Here is a 19,970-nt window from a genome sequence, read left to right as displayed (position 1 = left end):
TCAGTTTATACCTCAGGTTTGAATGGTTACTAGTTTTTAATGGGAGCAATGATAGATCTGTTTACTTCATCAACACTTTCAAAGTTTAGGACAGGTGAGAGGGACAGGAAAGGTCAGGACAGGTAAATATATCTTCACCACAAGGCTGCCAGGACTTCTGATCAAACACCTGAAATAATAAGACATGCCTTAAAAATAATGGCTTCGTTAATGGTTAATAAAGCATTTAGAATTCCTTACTAATTAGTTATTGCATTAGAAAATGTACTGAATGGAGTCATTTATATGAATATAATCATTAATGGGGTGACAGTGGTGGAAGAAACACTCAAAGCTTTAAGTATAGAAATCCTCTGAGAAAGAAAAGTCCTGCATTCAAAATACACTTATGTAAAAGTATTAGCATCAAAATATACTTAAAGTATCAAAAGTACAAGTACATATGATGCAGAATGGTTCAGAATAATGTTCATATAGGATTATAAGTATTGATGTGTTTGTGTGGTAAAGGAGGAGCTCAATGTATTACTTCAGTGTATCTTAATGATATCTTAATCTATAAAAATACTTAAAAATACATAACTGATCACTTGATTTTTATTTAGTATCAGTAAAGTTATAAAATAAATAGTGAAAATAACAGTATTTCCCTCTGAGTTTGAAGTAGCAGAAAATGGTAATACTCAAGTACTTCAAAGTTATACTTCAGTACTTCCACCAGCAGTACATTAATGAGGTTGTTTGTAACTGATGGCTTTTGTACCTTTTATAAATCAATATTAAGGTTTCATTGATCATTAAGAGGACATTAATTAGGAATAATCATTTTGCAACTAAAGCTTTAAATAAAGTGTAGAATCAGTAATAAGCCGTTAATAAGAGAGATCACAAAGATGAAACTCAGAAATGGCTAATTAGTGATAAACTATTAATAAGATATTAATAACATTATGAACTCAGTTGACCTCAGTCCTCAGATTTTAAGTAAGTGTCCTCATCTTCTCTTTCTGTTCATTAATACATTAACGATTTGCCCGAAAACAAAGAACATGAGTGAGAGACGAAAAGGGGAACGTCTCTTCTCGTCCTCACATCGCTCTGCTGAGCTGCTTTGACTCCAGTTTTCTTCTTCTGCGTCCATTTGTGTAAAGTGCATTAACACCTCCTGTTCCGCAGTCATCACTGAACTCATCGATGCAGTCGTCCATCTTCCTGCTCTTCATATGGAAAGAAAGATGTCGTGATGAGAGGAAGGTGGAAAGACAGAGTGGAGGAAGAGGCACTCAACGCGAGGCTTCTCCTCAGCTGGAGGCCAGAGGTGACATTTCAGTGTCCACTGCTGAATGTCAGATAACAGAAACAGCGGTAGGAGAAGTATTCGGATACTTTATTGAAGTAAAAGTACTAATACCACACTGTGAAAATACTACAAGTAAAAGTTCTGCAAGAAGTTGGACGAGCTCAGAAAAACAGGCTGTTTTCAGCTTTGTGATGATGCATTTTCAGCTGAATCAAGGGGCTTTTTAGAGAGTTTATTGAGCTGAAGAAGGAGAATTTCCTCAAAACGTGAAGGAACTCTTCATCCTTCAGTTTAGCACAAACATTCGACACATCTGGAGATACATGGTTTTCACCAGACAGTGACAAGTAACTGCCGCTGACAAATGTAGTGGAGTAAAAAGGACAGTATTTGGCTCTGAGATGTGCTGGAGAAGACGTGTAAACTAGCAGAAAATGGAAATAGTGAAGTAAAGTAATTGATTTGGCTTGAAAATTTTACTGGAACTTCACTTTAAAGGAACAGTTTGACATCTTGGAAAATAAACTTGTTTTTGCTTTCTTGCTGAGACTCCACGGGGTGCGTCTCCGTGACGTTTGTTCTGTCCTCCACGTGGATTCAAACCCCCCCAGGAGCGTTTCGCCTGCCTGATTGTGTGAACTTGCTCAGATTTTGCTGATTTGGTCATTTCATCTCGGGTAAGTAGGCTTTGTAGTTAAATGTTTTCTCTTTTTGTCTGTTTGAATTTCCTTGATGTGCGATTGGCAGTGAGCACGAGGTGTTTTATTTTGAAAATTCACTGGATTCTCTGCACAGTTTGTCTCTGAGGTGTTATGTGATGGACCGTTTCTTCGCACCCTGACCTCCTGGAGCGCCATCATCACTGTGAGGTTACCAGCGGAGTCTCCAGCCAGGCTAGCTGTTTGGCTCCAGCCGCTGTATCGATCTTCTCATCAAACCATCACCAAGAAAGTCAATTAACTTATTTCCCCAAAATGTCAAACTAGTCCTTTAAATGCTGATCCGACTGGCCTTTAAATCATGCTGGTTCTAGTTTATGTGAGGGTCATGGAGCTGTCCTGTCCTCGGCTGTGCTTGGTGGGAATTTTGAGGAGATGTGTGTGTGTGTGTGTGTGTGTGGGGGGGGGGGGGGTCAGAAGGGGCCACCTGCAAATGTTTGCCCTGGGGCCCACCCAACAAGTTAATCCGGCCCTGCCAAAATGAAAGTATTATATTTTTATTAGTCAGCAGGTTCACACAGATGCTGTGTGCAGCCAAAATATCCTCCACAATCACCGAAGTGCACCAGAAGAAATGCATTAAATCTCCTTTGCAGGTTTTATCCACTGTGGGCTTCCTCCAGAAAGGCTATAAATAGCTTCAGACCGGCAGCCCCGTGAAGCTTCAAGTGAGGTAATTTCATCACCGGCTGCGGGCGTCTCCTCATTTTATGATTTATGAGAATGTGTAATCAAACGCAGCCCCGCACTCTTCAATCAGCGCCTCTGATTTCACTTTTTCTTTATTTCTTTTCCTTTTTTTCTCCCTGAGGAACACGTCATGCGGTGAGCTCACATTTCCAGTCTGTGTGGTATTTAAAGAGTCCGTCCTCCCCGCCCGGCAGAGCGGAGAGCCCACTGCCGTCCGCCGGGCCGTGCGTGTGCCTGCCTGCGTGCGTGTGCGTGTGTGTGTGCGCTTGGCTGCAGCTGAACCGTCCGGAGGTCTGAGGTGGGCGGAGACTGAGCCCGAGGTCCTCCCGTCCGCAGCGACGCACCGTGCAGTCCGGACTCCCGCACCCGTCCGAGGAGGAAACATCATGGCAACGACTACCTGTACACGTTTTACAGACGAATACCAGCTGTACGAGGAGCTTGGCAAGTAAGCCGCTGTTCTATTCCGCTTTTCCGAGTCTCGTGCCTGCATGCAGCCTGACCCCGTCCTACCCGTACCCAGCGTGCGGGATGGAGGTCTGCGGTGATGGATGCAGCTCCGTCCCTTCAAAACAAAACGCGCGCTGCTCCGGAGCGCTCCTGCATCTTAAATGAGCTCATGCAAACCTAAATCATGAGAACTGCTCAGTGCATGGCTTTTTTTTTCTTTTTTTTTTTCCACTTTAACACCATCTGACTTGTTTAAATGCAGGGGCCAGCAGTTCGATTCTGCATGAAGATGGGCTGCATGAGCCCAGGAGCGCTTCTGGGTGCCCCCCTCCTCCCCTCTCTGCCCAGAGACTAATTAGGGACAAACAGGCCTAATATCAGGGAAAAGCTGATGTGTCGGAATTAAGCTCCCTCATCATCAGCTGGCTTTAATCACAGTGGCACACAGCTTAAGTAGAGAAGTCACAGAATAATGCTGCTGCGGCTGCTGCCCTTCAGCTCCAGCTAATCTAACGAGGTGTGTCCTGAAATAAGAGAGCAGAAACGGAGAGGTTGAGGATATTTGGCCCCTAACAGGACGCAGACAAATTGAGAGAGACTGGAGAGGCTACGGGTGACACAGTGGGTAGATGCAAAGTGGACTCAATGTCTCTGTCAGGTTGTGCGTGGGTAGAGAGGATCTCTCTGCAACGGTTGCCTCACAGGAACATTTATTCCACAGCTCTGGAGGAAAAAAAAGCAAGTTCAGAGCTGCGGATGGTTTCAGTTCTTGTGTTGATGTTTTATTTTACAGGCTGCTTGGTGGTGGCGGGGATCTCCAGCCGTGTGTGTGTGTGTGGGGGGGATGTGATAAGTTAAAGACAATGGAGATGCTGGAGTAGCAGCAGCTGCCCTCACTGATAATAGAGCTTCACTGCTGTTTTGCTGTTGTTGTCACTTTTTGTTATGTGCTGGGTTTCTGTGTGTGTGTGTGTGTGTGTGTGTGTGTGTGTGTGTGTGTGTGTGTGTGTGTGTGTTGCCCACTTGCAGCTTCTTTGCTGCTCGGCTTAGATATTTTAGTTTAGAGTCTTGACTTTATTATCACTGATTTACCTGCAGTAAGTGATTTTTTTGGCCACTTGGGGGCAGCAGAAACAAGTTGTGAACACAGCATTGACATATCGTCACCTTTTAAGTTGAATGAGCAAATAGTATCTTATTTCCACCTCCAGCAGTTACAGATCAACGTGATCATTAATGCAGAGTTGTGTTTGTGTCCACATGATGAATTAGGTTTAATATTTGCTCTCTTTTAGCTCCGTTTTTGGTCTCCACCAGCTCCTGAGGGAAACATCTGGCTGTAGCTTCACCAGCTAGTCTCTAACTGTGTCTGTCTGCTGTTTGCTGCTCTGCAGGTGGTGCACAGTGAGGTTTTTACAGCTTTTTCTCTGAAAACAGCTGCCTGCTGCGGCCAAAAACAATGCTGAGAGCCTTGAGAGTGAACCACAGAACTATAGTTGTGGTCAGACTGATAAACAATGAGCCGTTCCAGACAATGTGTGCAATTCCACTGAGTGTGTTGCATCTCCATTTCAGAGGCTGATCGCTCTGCTCCGCGGAGAGCACAAGCCGAGTCTATTTTTGATGGCCGATGCGTCAATCTGCACAGAGCAGATCGAGCCAGACAGGAAGTCAGACACAGGAACGATGAATCTGGTACATTTTCAAAGTAAAACAACCCGTGCAGATTCCTGATCGTACATCAGCAATAAAACCTACCATGATAGAACCACAAATATCAGGGGAAAATGACCAAATCAGCAAAATCTGTACAAGTTAACACGATAAGGCACGCAGAGGGCTCTGCTTCTGGAACTGGTGGGGTTTGAAGCTGCGTGGAGGATGGAGCAAAAACATCAACGCAGGTAGTGTACAGGTAACCTCACTGTATGCTACCTGCTCAGCAGCAAACAGCAGACAGACACAGACACACGGAGTCAGTCACAACAGTTTAATATTCACTTTGTTTGTTGTTCGATTAATCAAGTAATCGCTCCAGCACCCATCTGCTCATCAAATCTGGATCCTTTTAAATGCTGTATTGAATCAAAGTAAGCGACAAAAGCTGCAAATGTTTCAACACTGTAAAATATTTAATATGATGATATTCATTTATTGACTTGATAATTATCATTTGGCCTGACTCACAGTCCACCTGTTAGCTTTTTCTTGATCGTTCAACGACCTGTCACAGCCTCGAAATCATGGAATCAGGAAGAGGTGGACTCTGATTTAAGGATATTATTTATTATTTTTGATGGTACATTTTAAAGGTCAAAGAAAAACTTTCACCCTCATTTTTAATGCTGAGGTTTTTCCAGATATATCATATATTTGCTTTTTGACTAAATTGTTAAAAATGGAGACCACATAAGGTTGGATTAGAGGTTGGTTACATGCTTACGTTAAAAAAAAAATCCAGGTCTTGAACCCAAATCCAGCCTTCCGCCCGACTCCCACCTGCCCTGCAGGTAACCTGTCATGTTGAAGCTCCGCTGCCTTTTCTAGCACACGGCCGGAGTGTCAGCGAGTGTCATGCTTACTCACCCTGTCTCCTCATAATGTATGCATGTTGGAGTGCTTGTGAGAGAGGCAGGGGCTCTGAGTGTTTCATTGCGTAACAATACCGAGGTGAGATAAAATTAGCTCGGAGAAATGACAGAGGTGGTTATTTCTGTTTGTCTCCATTGGGTTTGATGAGCAAATGTGGCCCGAAAAACTCCAGCACACACACACTTACAGTACTTTTCCTTCGAATGCTGCTTTTCTTCCTCTAATTCTTGGCTTTTGATGCTGCTCACATCTGTGAAATTATTAAAGTCATGGAGAAAAGAAGTCTGTAAGCCCGGCTTCTGTTTCAGGGTGACAATAGACGGATCTGCAATCACACGTGGTTGTTGCTATTCACATTATTCAGTCTTTAAAGAAGGTTAGAGAAATGTCAAGTACCACATAATTACAGCATGCATGTATTTTCTTTTAAATTACCAAGTTCAGGCCAACATCACAATGAAAGTAATCATTTCTGACACAGGTCATCAGACTGTGGCCCTGCTGCACTGCTGTTGGGAATTGTGCTCTTTTTAGAGCCGCGCTATTTGGCTCATCTCAGCAATCAGAGTCGGCAATTTCAGCTCCCAAACGGCCCTTAATTTAGTGCCCCTCATGGCTTTAAAATTCAACCAAAATATGCAGCATGTGAGTGTTTCAAAGTAAGTAAGTAATGTTACTTCATTGCTTCATTTGATGTGAAGAGAAGGGACAAAAGGACATGTCAAAAGACAACATCTGCAAGCAGCGACAAGACAACAGACTAGGCTAACCGGTGCTAGCTGCTGCTAGCTTCATGTTACTATGTAAGTCTGTTGTTTAATCAAATATCAAGAGGGCTCTGCTCCAAAATCCTTCAGTTTAAAGGAGTTTGGTTTGTTTTGCTTCACTTGCTTTCAAATCAGTTGCTAACTTTAACCGCAGTAGCTAACTGCAGTAGCTAGTTATAGTAGCTAACTGTGGTAATGAACTATAGTAGCTAGCTGCAGTGGAGAACTGTTGTAGCTAACTGCTGAAGCTAACTGAGTGGCTAACCTCAGTGGCTAACATTAAACCTAGCAGGAGTTCCTTGATAGTTTATGATTTAAATAATTAAACTTAAGGATTTTTTACATTGTAATCAGAAGAAATGCATAAATTAATGAAAATCTGAAACACACAAAAGTGAATATTTGGCCAGATCGCTCGGTCTCTTCCCGGTTGGTGCATTGTTAGCATACTGACCAGAATGTGCTGAAAATATGGTGACTTAATAAAATTGGAGGTTTGAGTAAAATTGATTTCATGAAGCAGAGAGTTTTTGCTTTTATTTTCTCTTTAATTTCATTGAGAGTATAAAATTTTGTAATAATAAACTGTGCTTTTGTTCTATAACCTGATCCACGCAGATGCTCTCCTTAAACAGTGGCATTGAGGTGTTATATGTGGGTTTGCATGTGAGCAGTGACGCTTGTGTACTTCCCTCTGAAACCTGGATTTGTGTCGGCCTGCATCAGGCATTCAGAATGGGGTGTTTGAAAGCAGAGAGGAGTCCAGGACGACTGTGAGGTCAGTCCGATGGCTGCGATGCCGCTTTGATGCTGACAAAGCTTATATGGCAGCTGACCCGTCTCCTCCTCCTGTCTCCTGTCTTTGTTTCCCAGGGGGGCCTTTTCAGTGGTGCGCCGCTGTGTCAAACTCTGCACAGGCCAAGAGTATGCCGCCAAAATCATCAACACCAAAAAGCTCTCGGCCAGAGGTGAGAAAGAAAAAAGCGACAGCAAGACATTAACTGATATCCTGTAACATGGCTGTGTGTGTTTTCAGGGGCTCACAAGGATATGAAGAAGCAGAGGCATCATGGGGGTTTTCAGGGTTATGTGTGTGTGTATATGTGTGTATGTGTGTCCCAGATCTGAAAGCTCACATTAGCATATTTTAGCAAGTGTTTGATTCCAGTGTGTGAAGCCTCCACGTCTGTTCCTCTGAGAGAGGCTGATGATGGATTCAGTCAGATCCACGGCTTCAGGAAGGACGATAGAAATCGACATTTTCTCTGATGAAACGGGAGAAAATCGCGAGTCTGTGCTCCGTCTTCACGCTCCACTACAGACTGCTGTGATGGTTGTGACAGAGGACGCAAACAGTGTCCCTTTAAGGGCTATTTGTAGTGTTATAGAAATGATGTCAGTCAGTCGAACTGCGCTGAAGTAACGTCCTGCGTTTGATGCGGTTTGAAATCATCTAAATCGACCAACAAAGCTGTAATTACAGCAAAGAAATGAGATCACAGGCGGGACGATGGCAGCGTCAGTCTCACTCCACCTTTATTAATTAGCTCGTCTCTTACATTCAGGTGTCTGTGTTTTGTCAGAGATCACACAACATTTGTAGTTTTGACATGAGGGATCAGGACGACTGGATCTCCTCTCTTCTTTCCTTCTGTTCTTTTCTTCCTCCTCTCCACTTGTTTCCTCTCCTCCCATATCTTATTGTTTCCTCTCTTTTTGTTTGCTTTCCTCTCATCCTGTTTCCTCTCCTCTCCCCTTTTTTCTTTTCTCCTTTCCACTCATTTCCTGTCTTGTCTCCTTGTTTCTCTTGTTACCTCTCCCATCTTCTTGTTTCCTCCTCTCCTTTCCACTCCCTTTGTTTCCTTTCCTCTTGTCTCCTTTCCTCTCATTCCCTCTCTTTTACACCGTGTTTCCTCTTCTCTCTTTCATCCTCCTCTTGTTTATTCTTCTCCTCTTCCTCTTCTCCTCATGTCCTCCTCTCTCATGTCATCTCCTCTATTTGGAATGAGGGGTTAAATGAGCATCTGGGACAGATGTCACCCCCAGGCCATTCTCACAGATGTATCTGTGTGTGTGTGTGTGTGTGTGTGTGTGTGTGTGTGTGTGTGTGTGATAACTCAATCAATGCCAACCACCTTGAGAAAAGTTAAATGAGGTTTTCATTATGATTCGCTTGATTTCATTTAGCCTATAACTGCTGTGTCCTCTTGTAACGTCCACCTGTTTGCATGTAGGCTTCTTCTTCTTCTTCTTCTTCTTCTTCTTCTTCTTCTTCTTCTTCTTTCTGAGATGTTGTTGTAAAGCTGTAGTTTGTCTCGCAGACCATCAGAAGCTGGAGAGGGAAGCCAGGATCTGCAGATTGCTCAAGCACCCCAACATTGGTGAGACGCTGCTTTTTAAGTGTTTCCTCTTCGACATCACAAAGTCACATTAGATTCGGGTTTGATCAGAGGTTCCCAGCTCCTTTAGGAACTTGTCCTTCAGTCATTTTTTTTAAGGCAAGGCAAGTTAATTGTATATCACCTTTCAACAGCAATGCAATTCAGAGTGCTTTGCATACAAGATAAAAGACACATTTTAGTAGGATTTAAAAGAGTCAAATAAAATAAAATGAAAGTAAGCTAAAAGAGACTAAAATAGACTAAAACTGGTGAATAAAAATTTGTAGTGGTTTGTAGTTGTAGTTTAATAAAAGGCCGTGACAAACAGATTTGAGAGAACTGAGAGGTGGAGCAGTCCTCCGGTTTTCTGAGGCCTTTGAAGATTTTATGCTTTGTTGTGCTGCAGTAAACTGAATTTTGTTGGATTTTGGAACTGCTGCTCAGACAAAACAAGACGTGAAGAACTCATCTTGCTCTGCTGAAAATTAGAAATGACATTTTTGCATTTTATAGATTAAACGAATCATTGATTGTTTTTAAATATAAAGTGCAGATTAGTCAATAATGAAAATAATTGTTAGTTTCAGTCCTAGTTCCTAACCACTGAGTCCGGTGACTAGTTTCTGGGTGAAACTGCACATAATACACACAAGCAAGACAGAAACATGAGTAATTTGAAGCAATTACAGCTGTTAGAAAAGTAGCTCATGATAATGGTTCATTAAAGGTGTTTTTTTCCCTTTCAGCAAATCACATAAGAGCACCTGAAGCAACAACATGTCCTGCTGAGATCAGAGAGCGTGATAATTTGGACTGTTAAGATGGTCACTGTGTCAGATCTCCTCATCTTTCTGTGGCTTGGCTGAGAGTCATTACTGCAACCAGTGACAGACTTCAGCTTTTCAACTGACACCAACTTTATTCCTCTTTCGCTTTTCTCTGTGTTTATAGTTTAATTTTTAAAAATATCTCAGTTAATGTCCTAACACGGCTGGCCACTTCTGTTTTGAGCGAATGTTACTCAAAGAGAAGAAATAGTTCATTTCTGGGGACTATTTTCAGCATCGGATTTAAACACATTTGGTGTTTTACAGTACATTCTGGACAAAGGCTGAGCTCTGGCACAGAGGAATAAGATGCACCAGAGACTACTTAGCCTGCAGGTTTAGTCGGTAAACGACCCTAACCCAGCTGGCGAGCTAACTGCTCAAACGCTAGCCAATCAGAAACATGCTAGTGCTAGTGGGTCCCAATAGCTCTTCAAAGTGTGCTGCTTTTTCCTCCTGACATTTGATTGAACCTCGTTTCATTCAATAAAGATTTATGGGGGGGGGGCAGCAAGCACTGTCAGCAGCAAGCCTGTTAGCTCTGATGCTACGGTAACACAAGGCAATAAGTACGCACAGTTCAGTCAGAAGACCTCTTTGCACCACCAGTTCCTGTCTCATAAAATATGTCTCCAACAATACCTTCCTTCACCGCCTTCTCCAGCCAATCAGATCACGGTGATTCCACTGAAATGAACTGATTTCATTCTGTGACTGACCCTTTACGCTTTGGCTTAACAGACAAAGTGGTTTTGGTCCGTTCGTGGCGTTTGTTGACAACGACAAACATACAGAATATCATCAGATTTGTCCTTTAAAACTTGATTAAAGTATGTTCAATACAGCAAATGCTTGATGAGGATGAAGAAGATACCTAAAGCGGCGCCTTCGATCGTTCCTGAGCAGATCAGGTCCGATCATTTCGACTGCTTGATCTCTCTTTCTGTTTATGTTTGTGCCTCTTTCTCTTTGCCTTCCTGCAGTTCGTCTCCATGACAGCATCTCAGAGGAGGGCTTCCACTACCTCCTCTTTGACCTGTGAGTTGCTTTGTTTCCTCCTTCCTTCCTCCTCCTTGCCTCTTTTTCTTCTCTTTCTCTGCCATACTGTGCTCCTCTCCCTCCTCTCCCTCCCTCTCCCCTGGTGCTTCACTTTCCACCACTCCCTTCCTTCAACCCTCACTGCCTCCTTCTCCTCTGATCTCCCTCTCTTCCTGTCTCTCCTTATATCCGCATTCTCTTCATTCCTTCGCCTCCTCCTCTCCTCATCCCCTCCTCGTTTCCAAGGCAGTTCCCCCCATTACATAACAGTCCTCCCCTCCTCCCCATCTCCATCCTTGCGGCTTCCACTTTAGCGCACACACACATACACACACACACATACACATACAGCTACACTCCCCCGCACTGGAGCCAGTCTCCATGGCAACCCAGCCGGAGTGAATCCTGCAGCCGGGGTTTCCCCCTAATGAGGACATCCCCCTCCTGTCTCTGTGTGTGTGTGTGTGTGTGTGTGTGTGTGTGTGTGTGTGTGTGTGTGTGCCACCTGAGAAAATGGACGTATATATAATTTGGCGTTTTAACCTTCGTCTTTACATTCCTCAGGGTGACAGGAGGGGAGCTGTTCGAGGATATTGTGGCTAGAGAGTACTACAGTGAAGCAGATGCCAGGTAAACACCCAGTGATTCTCTGTGGCCCGTCTCTCCTCTCTTCTTCATCCCCTCCATGTGTCAGTCCTCCAGCCTCTGCAGTCCTCCAGCAGCCTGAGAGGTTCGGCTCCTCTCGTTAGCGCATACAGACGATTTTGGCACGCTGTTTTGTTATCGTTACAGGCTCTAACCCTGACGGATAATACCTCTACGCAGTTTTCTGTGAACTGAATTGCAATCGAGGTCGAGGAGTTTTCTCCAGAGTCAGAATTTACAGACAGATGGAAACGTACACATGCACGAAATGCACACATGCCCACGCTGTAACCCCCTCAGGAGGTAGACTTAAATCAATTTGACTGTGGAGGCGGTTTGTGGAGGCGAGAGAGAAAAGGAAAGAAGGGGACCGAAACATTAAAAGGAGGAGAGAAAGAGGTAGAATTAGAGATGCAGTAAAAGCGGATTTTTCTCCAGCTGTTCTTGATCCGTCTTAAATATCTTTATCTCTCACTCATCGCCCCACCTCTGGCCTCTCTATCACCCCACCTGTTGTCACATTCAGGGAAATAGATGACCTCTTATATTGTGAGATGACTCTGATTCTTTCATCATGAAGAAATCGGAGAAAAGGTTATGTACCAGTCGATAAGCACCAGACTTCAGGCTGAAGCAGATTTTGTTCTGTGTGCATTTAATTCAGGATCATAACATGATGAAGTTGAACAAGGTCTGATTCACTTATTGCGAACAGCACAGATAGTGTTGTTTTTTTTCCAGTGCTTTGATCTGTTTCAGTTGCTCACATCATAATTTACTACACAAGAAAAAGTTTAGTACATAGTGCTTAATGAAAACATGACATTTAGATATATTAGATGTTGGTACAAGCACTAGTATTAGGGGCTAAAGTTTAACACATTCAGATTGTTATATCTGACAAATACCATATTCGTATTGCAAATTCAGAGGCGAGGTGTGCAGGGACAGCACACTATGAAGTTTATAGTACATACTCTATACTATTAGCATGTTTCATGAAACCGGGACAGAGGCAACAGTACCACGCAAGGCCTGATCTTCTGTAAATTCATGTCAAAAGAAAAACAAATGTACACAGTTGAAGTGGAAACACATACACAGTTTTATTTAAAGGTAGCTGCAGTTAGCAGCTAACGCACATTTTGTGCCATTATGTACAGTTATAACAGAGAATGTGCATTGACAGTCAAATTTCTGTGATAGTTGATATTTTGGTATTTTCAACATTTGATGTAATAAAAGGCAACAAAACACGAAACAAACTTTTGCATCGTTGATGAAACCAGTTTTAAACACACATGGAAAAGTGCAGATATTTCGTCTCACCATTATCCTGTTTATGACTGCAGTCCATTAAACTGTGAGACCGGTAGTTCCTTGTGGTACCATGTAGGTGTCCCCCAGGGGTCTATTCTTGGTCCTCTTCTTCTCACGTCTAACTGAAACATTATCGTTTCTCCCATTCCACGTCGTATATACATTTTTATGCAGATGATACCATTTTCTATACCATGGCTCTTCTTTTAACGTTGTCATGACTTTAAATGCCACCAAACAAAATATATATACTCATTTCAAGGTCACTGAGGAGTATCTTTCTTGCACGATTTACTATGCGTACAGACGTGTGATTTTCAGGGTGAACACTTTAATGAACGAGCCTGTGATCAATTAATGCCGCTTTGAAAATGAATTAGGTATTATGTAATCGCATAGAAGCAGATTTGAGATTAAAGATGAAACAAAATGGGTGAATTTCACTGAAGCGACCAGGACTGTTTGTACTCACACGATGCCTCCATCCTAGTTTAAATGTAGGGCACATATGCAACCTTATGACGGCGTATAAGAGCTCTGATAATCACTCTTATTCTTTAGCTCGACTCTCCCTATTATTTTCTATTCTGCCCTCTTATCTGCCTTCATTCTCCCTGTTCTTTGCATAAATTGTGTGTGTGTCTGTGCGTGTGTGTGTGTGTGTGTCACTCTATGTGTTTGTGTGTGGGTGTGTGATTAGCATGGCTTGATTACTGTCCAACAGTATCTCGCTGACAGTTTTCTCTCCATACTCCATCTGCACACAGAATCGCTCCATCCCTCCCTTCTATCTCCACCCCGTTGCAGGGAAGGTTCACCCAAATACCAAAAAAAACATATTTCTCACTGAACCACTAGTGTCATCCAGCCATGCGGACAGTTTCGGTGTTACGTGTCCAGGTTTTGAGATATCTGTTTCTTATACTGTACATGGAGGAGAATGGAGGTTTGTAGGGCTCACAGCGCTGATCCACCGCTTTGGTTCAGACTGAAATATCTCAACAACCATTACATAGATTGCTGTTTAAACATTCATGGTCCCCAGAAAATCAATCCTCATGACTTGATGGACAAATATTAGATAGATTGCCGAGAAATGTGCTTCAGATTTTCATGTTCTGCTCACTATGAACTCAGGACATTCCCATCAGCCTCTGCTGGGCTTTGTGTTTAGTGCTAATTACAAAGCGTTAGCATGCTAACACTGTAAGCTAAGATTGCCAACATGCTAAACATTCTAAACATTCTAAAATCGTCAGCGTTAGCATGCTGATGTTAGCATTCAGCTCAAAGTGCCTCTGTGTCCATGCGCAGCCTCACACAGGTGCACACAGGGCTGCAGCCTGTCAGGACGTTTACCAAAACGCCGCCACTGTGCCGGCTCGTATGAAAAACAGTGAGCTTTTAGTCAGATGTTAAATGTTTTACGTTAAATCTTTCAATGCTGTGAACACAAGTGGAATTCCATGAGACAGGCATCTCAAATGCTGGAAAGATCAAATCTGAGCTGTCTGCATAACATGGTGGAGAGATGTCAGGAAATATGTTTCTTTGTCATTTTGGTGGACTGACTATACGATCTTTCTCTTACCTGTTCCCAACAACAGCCGCCTCCTGTCAGAGAACCCCCCCCCCCCCCAAGCCGTTCTTCTCTGTATTACCGTCTTTATGCTTCGTTTCCTTTCTGTGTTCCCTCCTTTATCTTCTCCTCACCCTGTTGTTTTGTCTCCACAGTCACTGTATCCATCAGATTCTAGACAGTGTGTCTTACACCCACCAACATGACATAGTGCACAGGGACCTCAAGGTGTGTGTGTGTCTCAATGCCCTGCACCCTCTGTTCAAGGGTTGCTCTTTACATGCTCGTGTTTTCTTGTTTTTCTTTTAAATTTCTGCCTGTGATTTTAAACGACTTGCCTGTGCCTGCTGTCTGTCCGTCTGTCTCTTTTTGCGTGTCTGCCTGTCTTCAGGTTTTGCTTTTGGGACTCTTGTTGCACTATTTTAGACGGTCTGAACTAGAATTGTGATTTCCTGTGGGTCCTAGCAGACCGAGCACCATGCTTTGGGAGAGAGAGAGAGAGAGAGAGAGAGAGAGAGTGAGTAAGCATGAAAGGGAGAGAAAGTGAAAGAGAGTAGAGTTCAGTGGAGTAACAGCGGAGCGGTGTCTACTTCAGACACTTGGAAACCTGCTAAAATGTTTCGTCAGAGGCGGTGTTACTGCCGTTTCTGAATAAATTACACAGGAGAATGTGCAGGTTAGACACAGTGCTTCCCACATGGAGCTGCAGCTCACTCCCACACTGCCTGACTAACATTTGGCTCTGTCTTTAAAACAGAAAATAGCAAACCGCACACCTTCTCCCTGCGTAGATCACAGACAGGTTCACTCTTCACACCTTTTTGTGTGAGTGCGCGGTGCGACATCATTCCTATGTCGAATACATGTATGTGTGAGCGCGGTGACGGCGATAGCTTGTGTGTGTGTGTGTGTGTGGCCTGTATTGAGACGTTGCTGCCTCTGCATGGATGTGACAGTTGGGGGCTGAATGTGCTCAGACTAACCTGCTCCCCCTGCTGTTTGCGTGCAGTCATTGCATCCAGCAGATCCTGGAGGCCGTGCTCCACTGCCATCAGATGGGGGTGGTACACAGAGACCTCAAGGTGAGTCACCTGCAGGGGTGTGCGTCTGTGTATGTGTCTGTGTATGTGTGTGTGTGTGTGTCGGGATGGATTTAAAGTTGTGTTTGTCTGCATCTGACTGTTGTACCACGCACTGAAGGCTGGTAAGTGCAGTAAGACATATTTAAAGCCAGCATGTCTGTGCATGTCTGTGGGCCTGAACCGTCAGTGCGTGCATGAGTGTTCGCCTTGTAACATCTGTGCATGCACTGGATCGTACTGATTTTATTGGAGTGATGTGTTCCAAGAATTTTTTATTGAATCTTCAAGTGAAAGAGCAACTCGACAGCAGCTGGAGATCTTGTTTTCTCTGACCTGCAGTGGTTGAAGTTCTCACGCCGCTGCAGTGACATAAGTAATGACATGAAATCTTCACAACAAATATTAATCTGAGCTTTGATGAATTAGGATTAAGTTTGCATTTTGTGGGTTTAAATTTTCCCTCCAAAATCTCTTAAATTCATCTGAATAATGTCTCAAACATAAAGAAATGTAAATTACTGAATAAATTAAAAAAAATATATATATATATTCCCCCCCTAGCGGCTACAAGCAGTCTATAAACACTTAATTCATAGTTTATAGCATAATACAATTCCATATGATGTAGCTGTAAGCAGATATAAGGACATTTTAAAGCGTTAATATGTTTATTTATAACTATAACTCTTCCTTTGAAGTATACATAAGTGCCATATAAACAGTTAATGAATAAGACTGTATAATAAAGCTGTTATCACATCTATCTGCAGTGAGTTTAAAGCCTGTATGAAGAATTCAAACGTGTCTTCTTTGTCTTGATTATAACAGTGTGTTAATAAGGATTTATAAACTGCTAATATACAGAAATATTCCTTAAGTTCCAGGCCATATATTCATATACAGAAGTTAATAAATGTGATCAAAGCTGATGAAAACGTATGAGATTACAACTGTGTGGTACAATATTCATTAACTGTTTTTTGCACAAATACACTGAAAATGTTCTTAAATCTGCTCACACCTGCGTTACAGTGTGTTATAAAGTGCTTTAAGCCATTTATTAATTGATTAGAAACAGTTTATGCATCCAAACAGGGTTTAAAATGAAGTGTTGCCAAAAATATTACTGTGAACCATTTTTTAAGATGCAAAACAACATTATTTATCCATCTGTCTTCATCTTGAATATGTACGTCTTTATGAAACACGCCGGCCTCTGCTCACATGGTGTTATTGCAGTGGGACTCTTTGGGGAACTCCACAATTACTTCACCCTATAGAACTATTAAAGGTTGCCCACACAGAGGAGGCCAGATGGGAAAGGTCGTGAGGTGGCGGTGCGATGATTTCCCTCGTGGAGGTTTGTTAAGTTACTACAAAAGGAAAAGATGCTGAGATGTTGTTGTTGTTTTCTCATTAGTTGTTCATGAAATGAGGCTAAAAGACACAGGCCAGTTTGTCCTGGTCTGAGTTCTGTTCTGTCAGAAAATGAATATCTTTGGATCGTCGGTCGGACGAGAGGATATCACGAAACTTAGATTTTCTGTAGGCAATTCATTCGTTGATCAATCCAGAAAACAGTACAGTACAGGCTGGTGGGACGCGATTAGTTTTTGCAGGTTTTGCAGGTTTTTGTCCATGAATCAAAGTATTGACCTGATGGTGGCGCCACATGCAAACTAGCTCACCCTATTGCCAGTCCTTATGCTAAGCTAAGCTAATCACCTGCTGGCTTCATATCTTCCACACAGACAACAAAGCGGTATCAATCTTCTCATCTAAGTCTAGGCAGTAAACTATCGTATTTCCCAAAATGAAAAACAAAACTGTTCCTTCCAATCCAGCGTCTCCTCCTGCTGCAGTGACACTGACAGTTTACCCCAAACAGACACGTGACCTGACAAAGAGGAAGCTTTTACCCCAGCATGTCGTTAACAGATGACTCAGGACATATTTCAATATTGGGAGCTGTGCTATTCTCTGTTATTTATTCGGTTATATAATCGTATTGCGGAGGCCTGTCCCTTTAAGGCGGTCCCACCTGCTGTTCATAAGTCAAGCCTCCTCTAATGAGTTTTTAAATCAGCCAGCAGAGGGTGACATGATGACTCTCCTGCAGCTGGAGCTCAACTCACAGCTGTTTCTGTGCCACTGTGGCGGAATGATTATTGGCTGATGGCACAAATCAATCACAGTCAGCATTAGCTGTTACACAACACGGCACTGCCCCCCCCACCCCCCCACCATGTGTACTGTGGGCTGTAGATGTTTGTCACGGCGCTGTTACATCAGTGTCTGAGCAGGAAAGACACAACTGTTGCAAAAAGACAAGCTGTGTTTGGTCTTCCTCAAGTAAACAAATGGCAGAAAAGGCTTAGACATGTTTTTTAAGTCCCATCTGTCTGTCTCAGCCTCCGAGTGTGTGTGCATTTATGTGTGTATGTAATAGAATATGTATGAGTGTTGCTCAGAATGTGTGTGCGCTGTCGTAGCTATTCTTAGTCCTCTGATCTGGGTTTAACTGGTTCCATCTCAGCGGTCTGTCACGCTGTCGTTCCTGTTTTCCCTTTAAACTCATGAAAACCAAAAGTGAGGAAGGTAACTTTTTCAGAGGCGTGGCCACAGAAGGGACATACCCCTGAAATCTGATTGGTCCCCCTTGGTGCCACCGAGACTCAGTTGTTTTATGAGCATTGATTGATGGATGGATTTCTGAACAAACAGGTCAGATGAAGGAACAGAGCCTCTGTATGAAGAGTCTGTTAACATTTCCTGTTCCAAAGAAACACAGAACGACCACAATGAGATGCAAAATGACGACATAGAGACGCAAAATAACAACAAAGATGCTCAAAACGACGACAAAATAATGCAAAACAACCAGAAAGGCACAAAAAATGACCATGAAGAGACAAAAAACAGCTGCAAAGAAATCCAAAATGACTACAAACAGACTCAAAACGACCACAAAACGATGCAAAATGACTAAAAAGACACTCAAAATGACCACAAAGAGACATAAAAGAACATAAAGAGTCAAAAAAAAAAAGTACAAAGAGAAATACAAAACATCGGCTGTCGGCTAGTTGGAGTATTCACTGAAAATATTTCATAGTAGAATATTTAAAGTTGTTTATTTGGCATTCATTTATTTCAATGAATAAACAATGTAACTATTAATATTAATGCACAGTTTATTATTGCCAAGACCCGGAGCTTTAAATGTGAGGCTTAACACATTTTATTCATTTTACAAATGTGTCCCAGTCCAGCCCCCCCCCCCCCCCCCCCCCCCCAAAAAAAAAAAAAAAAAAGTTTGTGCATGAGGAGCAGAGAACAAAGCCAGAGGAAGCGTCCTCGGCGTGTTGCGTTGTTCTGGCACACTGAGGGCCTCTAAAGGTGTGATGAGACGTGTTTTAACACTCACACGAGCTTTAACTGACGTGACTGTGTTGGTGTTTGTGTTAAACCTGCAGCCAGAGAACCTGCTGCTCGCCAGCAAGTGTAAGAACGCCGCGGTGAAGCTGGCCGACTTCGGACTGGCTATCGAGGTTCAGGGAGACCAGCAGGCTTGGTTTGGTATGTTCCACACACAAACATTCGCCGTGTGCACACACGGACTTCATTACTTACGACTAATTTAGCTCCACGAGTTGGACGAAAGCTGCTTCTCTGGCGACTTTTTAAGGTTTGCAGCTCACTCAAAAGGAAAATCTTGTTAAATGTGGACAGATACATACACGCAGAGAGACTAAAGCTGCATGTCGTAGCTAAAATGTTAGCATCCTCGCCAGTTTCTGGTCCATGTAGGAGCAGGTGCTGCTCCTGACCAGAGCCCCGGATCTACAAACCCTCGTCGTTGGCTAGCAGCCTCATTAAAGGTGCACTTTGAGTTAACCGTAGGTTAACGAGTGCCCATATATGAGCACGAGAGAGTCTTACGGAGTCCAGTGTTTCCTTTCAACAAAACCATCTGCCAGTCCGCTGTCATCCTCCTCCTCCTCCTCCTCTTCCTCCTCTTGATCATGAAGGGCTCTGTTTCCTGACAGCTCTGATGTGCGGCAGAGCTGTCACACTCAAGCTGCAAAGCATTTTGAGGGAGAGAAGTGAAAAGGCTTCCACAGGACCGTTCATCCATCGTGTCATTTTATCCTTTCTGTCAGCGCTCCCTCCAGGCTCACAAACGAAGGGATTGTTTTGCCTCCTCTTCCTCTAATATTAGATTCATATCTCATCTGACTGAAGGGCCACTTTTCTCGCTCTGTTTATTTTCAGTTTCTACATCTTCTCTGTTGTTAGTTCTGGTGTGGATATACGATGCTGGATTTTAAGTGCACGATTTTGAACCGGAGCCGTGTGATCCATCATGAAGAGGCTGAAAGCTCTGACTTAACATTCAGCTACACTTCATATGTGTTATGTTTTCAGGCCCAAAACGACTGGCTTAGATTTAGGGAAACACGTCGTTTGGGTTAGAATGACTTCTTAAACATCAGGGGAATTTCATCATCATGACTACAGTAATAAACATGTGATTAAGGTTTGGGAACGATCGCCGTGGCGATGCTGTCAGGAGCAGT

At 43.1% G+C, this 19,970-nt stretch overlaps 1 protein-coding gene across 4 annotated transcripts in view; it reads left to right on the top strand.

Moving 5' to 3' along the window:
- The first annotated feature begins 2,716 nt into the window (after nucleotides 1-2,716).
- camk2b2 (calcium/calmodulin-dependent protein kinase (CaM kinase) II beta 2) overlaps nucleotides 2,717-19,970 on the top strand; it is a 38,830-nt gene continuing 21,576 nt past the window's right edge. For 2 of the 4 annotated variants that reach the window (XR_013079217.1, XM_076758175.1), the window contains exons 1-7: nucleotides 2,717-3,157; nucleotides 7,392-7,486; nucleotides 8,840-8,899; nucleotides 10,710-10,764; nucleotides 11,329-11,394; nucleotides 15,318-15,390; nucleotides 18,867-18,969. Coding sequence is in view for 1 of the 4 variants with exons in the window: in XM_076758175.1 (XP_076614290.1) it covers nucleotides 3,096-3,157; nucleotides 7,392-7,486; nucleotides 8,840-8,899; nucleotides 10,710-10,764; nucleotides 11,329-11,394; nucleotides 15,318-15,390; nucleotides 18,867-18,969 (514 nt within the window). In the remaining 3 variants the exon portion in view is untranslated. The remainder of the gene's footprint in view (nucleotides 3,158-7,391; nucleotides 7,487-8,839; nucleotides 8,900-10,709; nucleotides 10,765-11,328; nucleotides 11,395-15,317; nucleotides 15,391-18,866; nucleotides 18,970-19,970) is intronic. The other 2 variants (XR_013079218.1, XR_013079219.1) reach the window with 2 other exon arrangements.

Source organism: Chaetodon auriga, chromosome 19, assembly GCF_051107435.1.
Source record: "Chaetodon auriga isolate fChaAug3 chromosome 19, fChaAug3.hap1, whole genome shotgun sequence".
Taxonomy (NCBI): domain Eukaryota; kingdom Metazoa; phylum Chordata; class Actinopteri; order Chaetodontiformes; family Chaetodontidae; genus Chaetodon; species Chaetodon auriga.
Note: the sequence above shows the minus strand (reverse complement) of the source record. Positions and strands in the feature narration are given on the sequence as shown.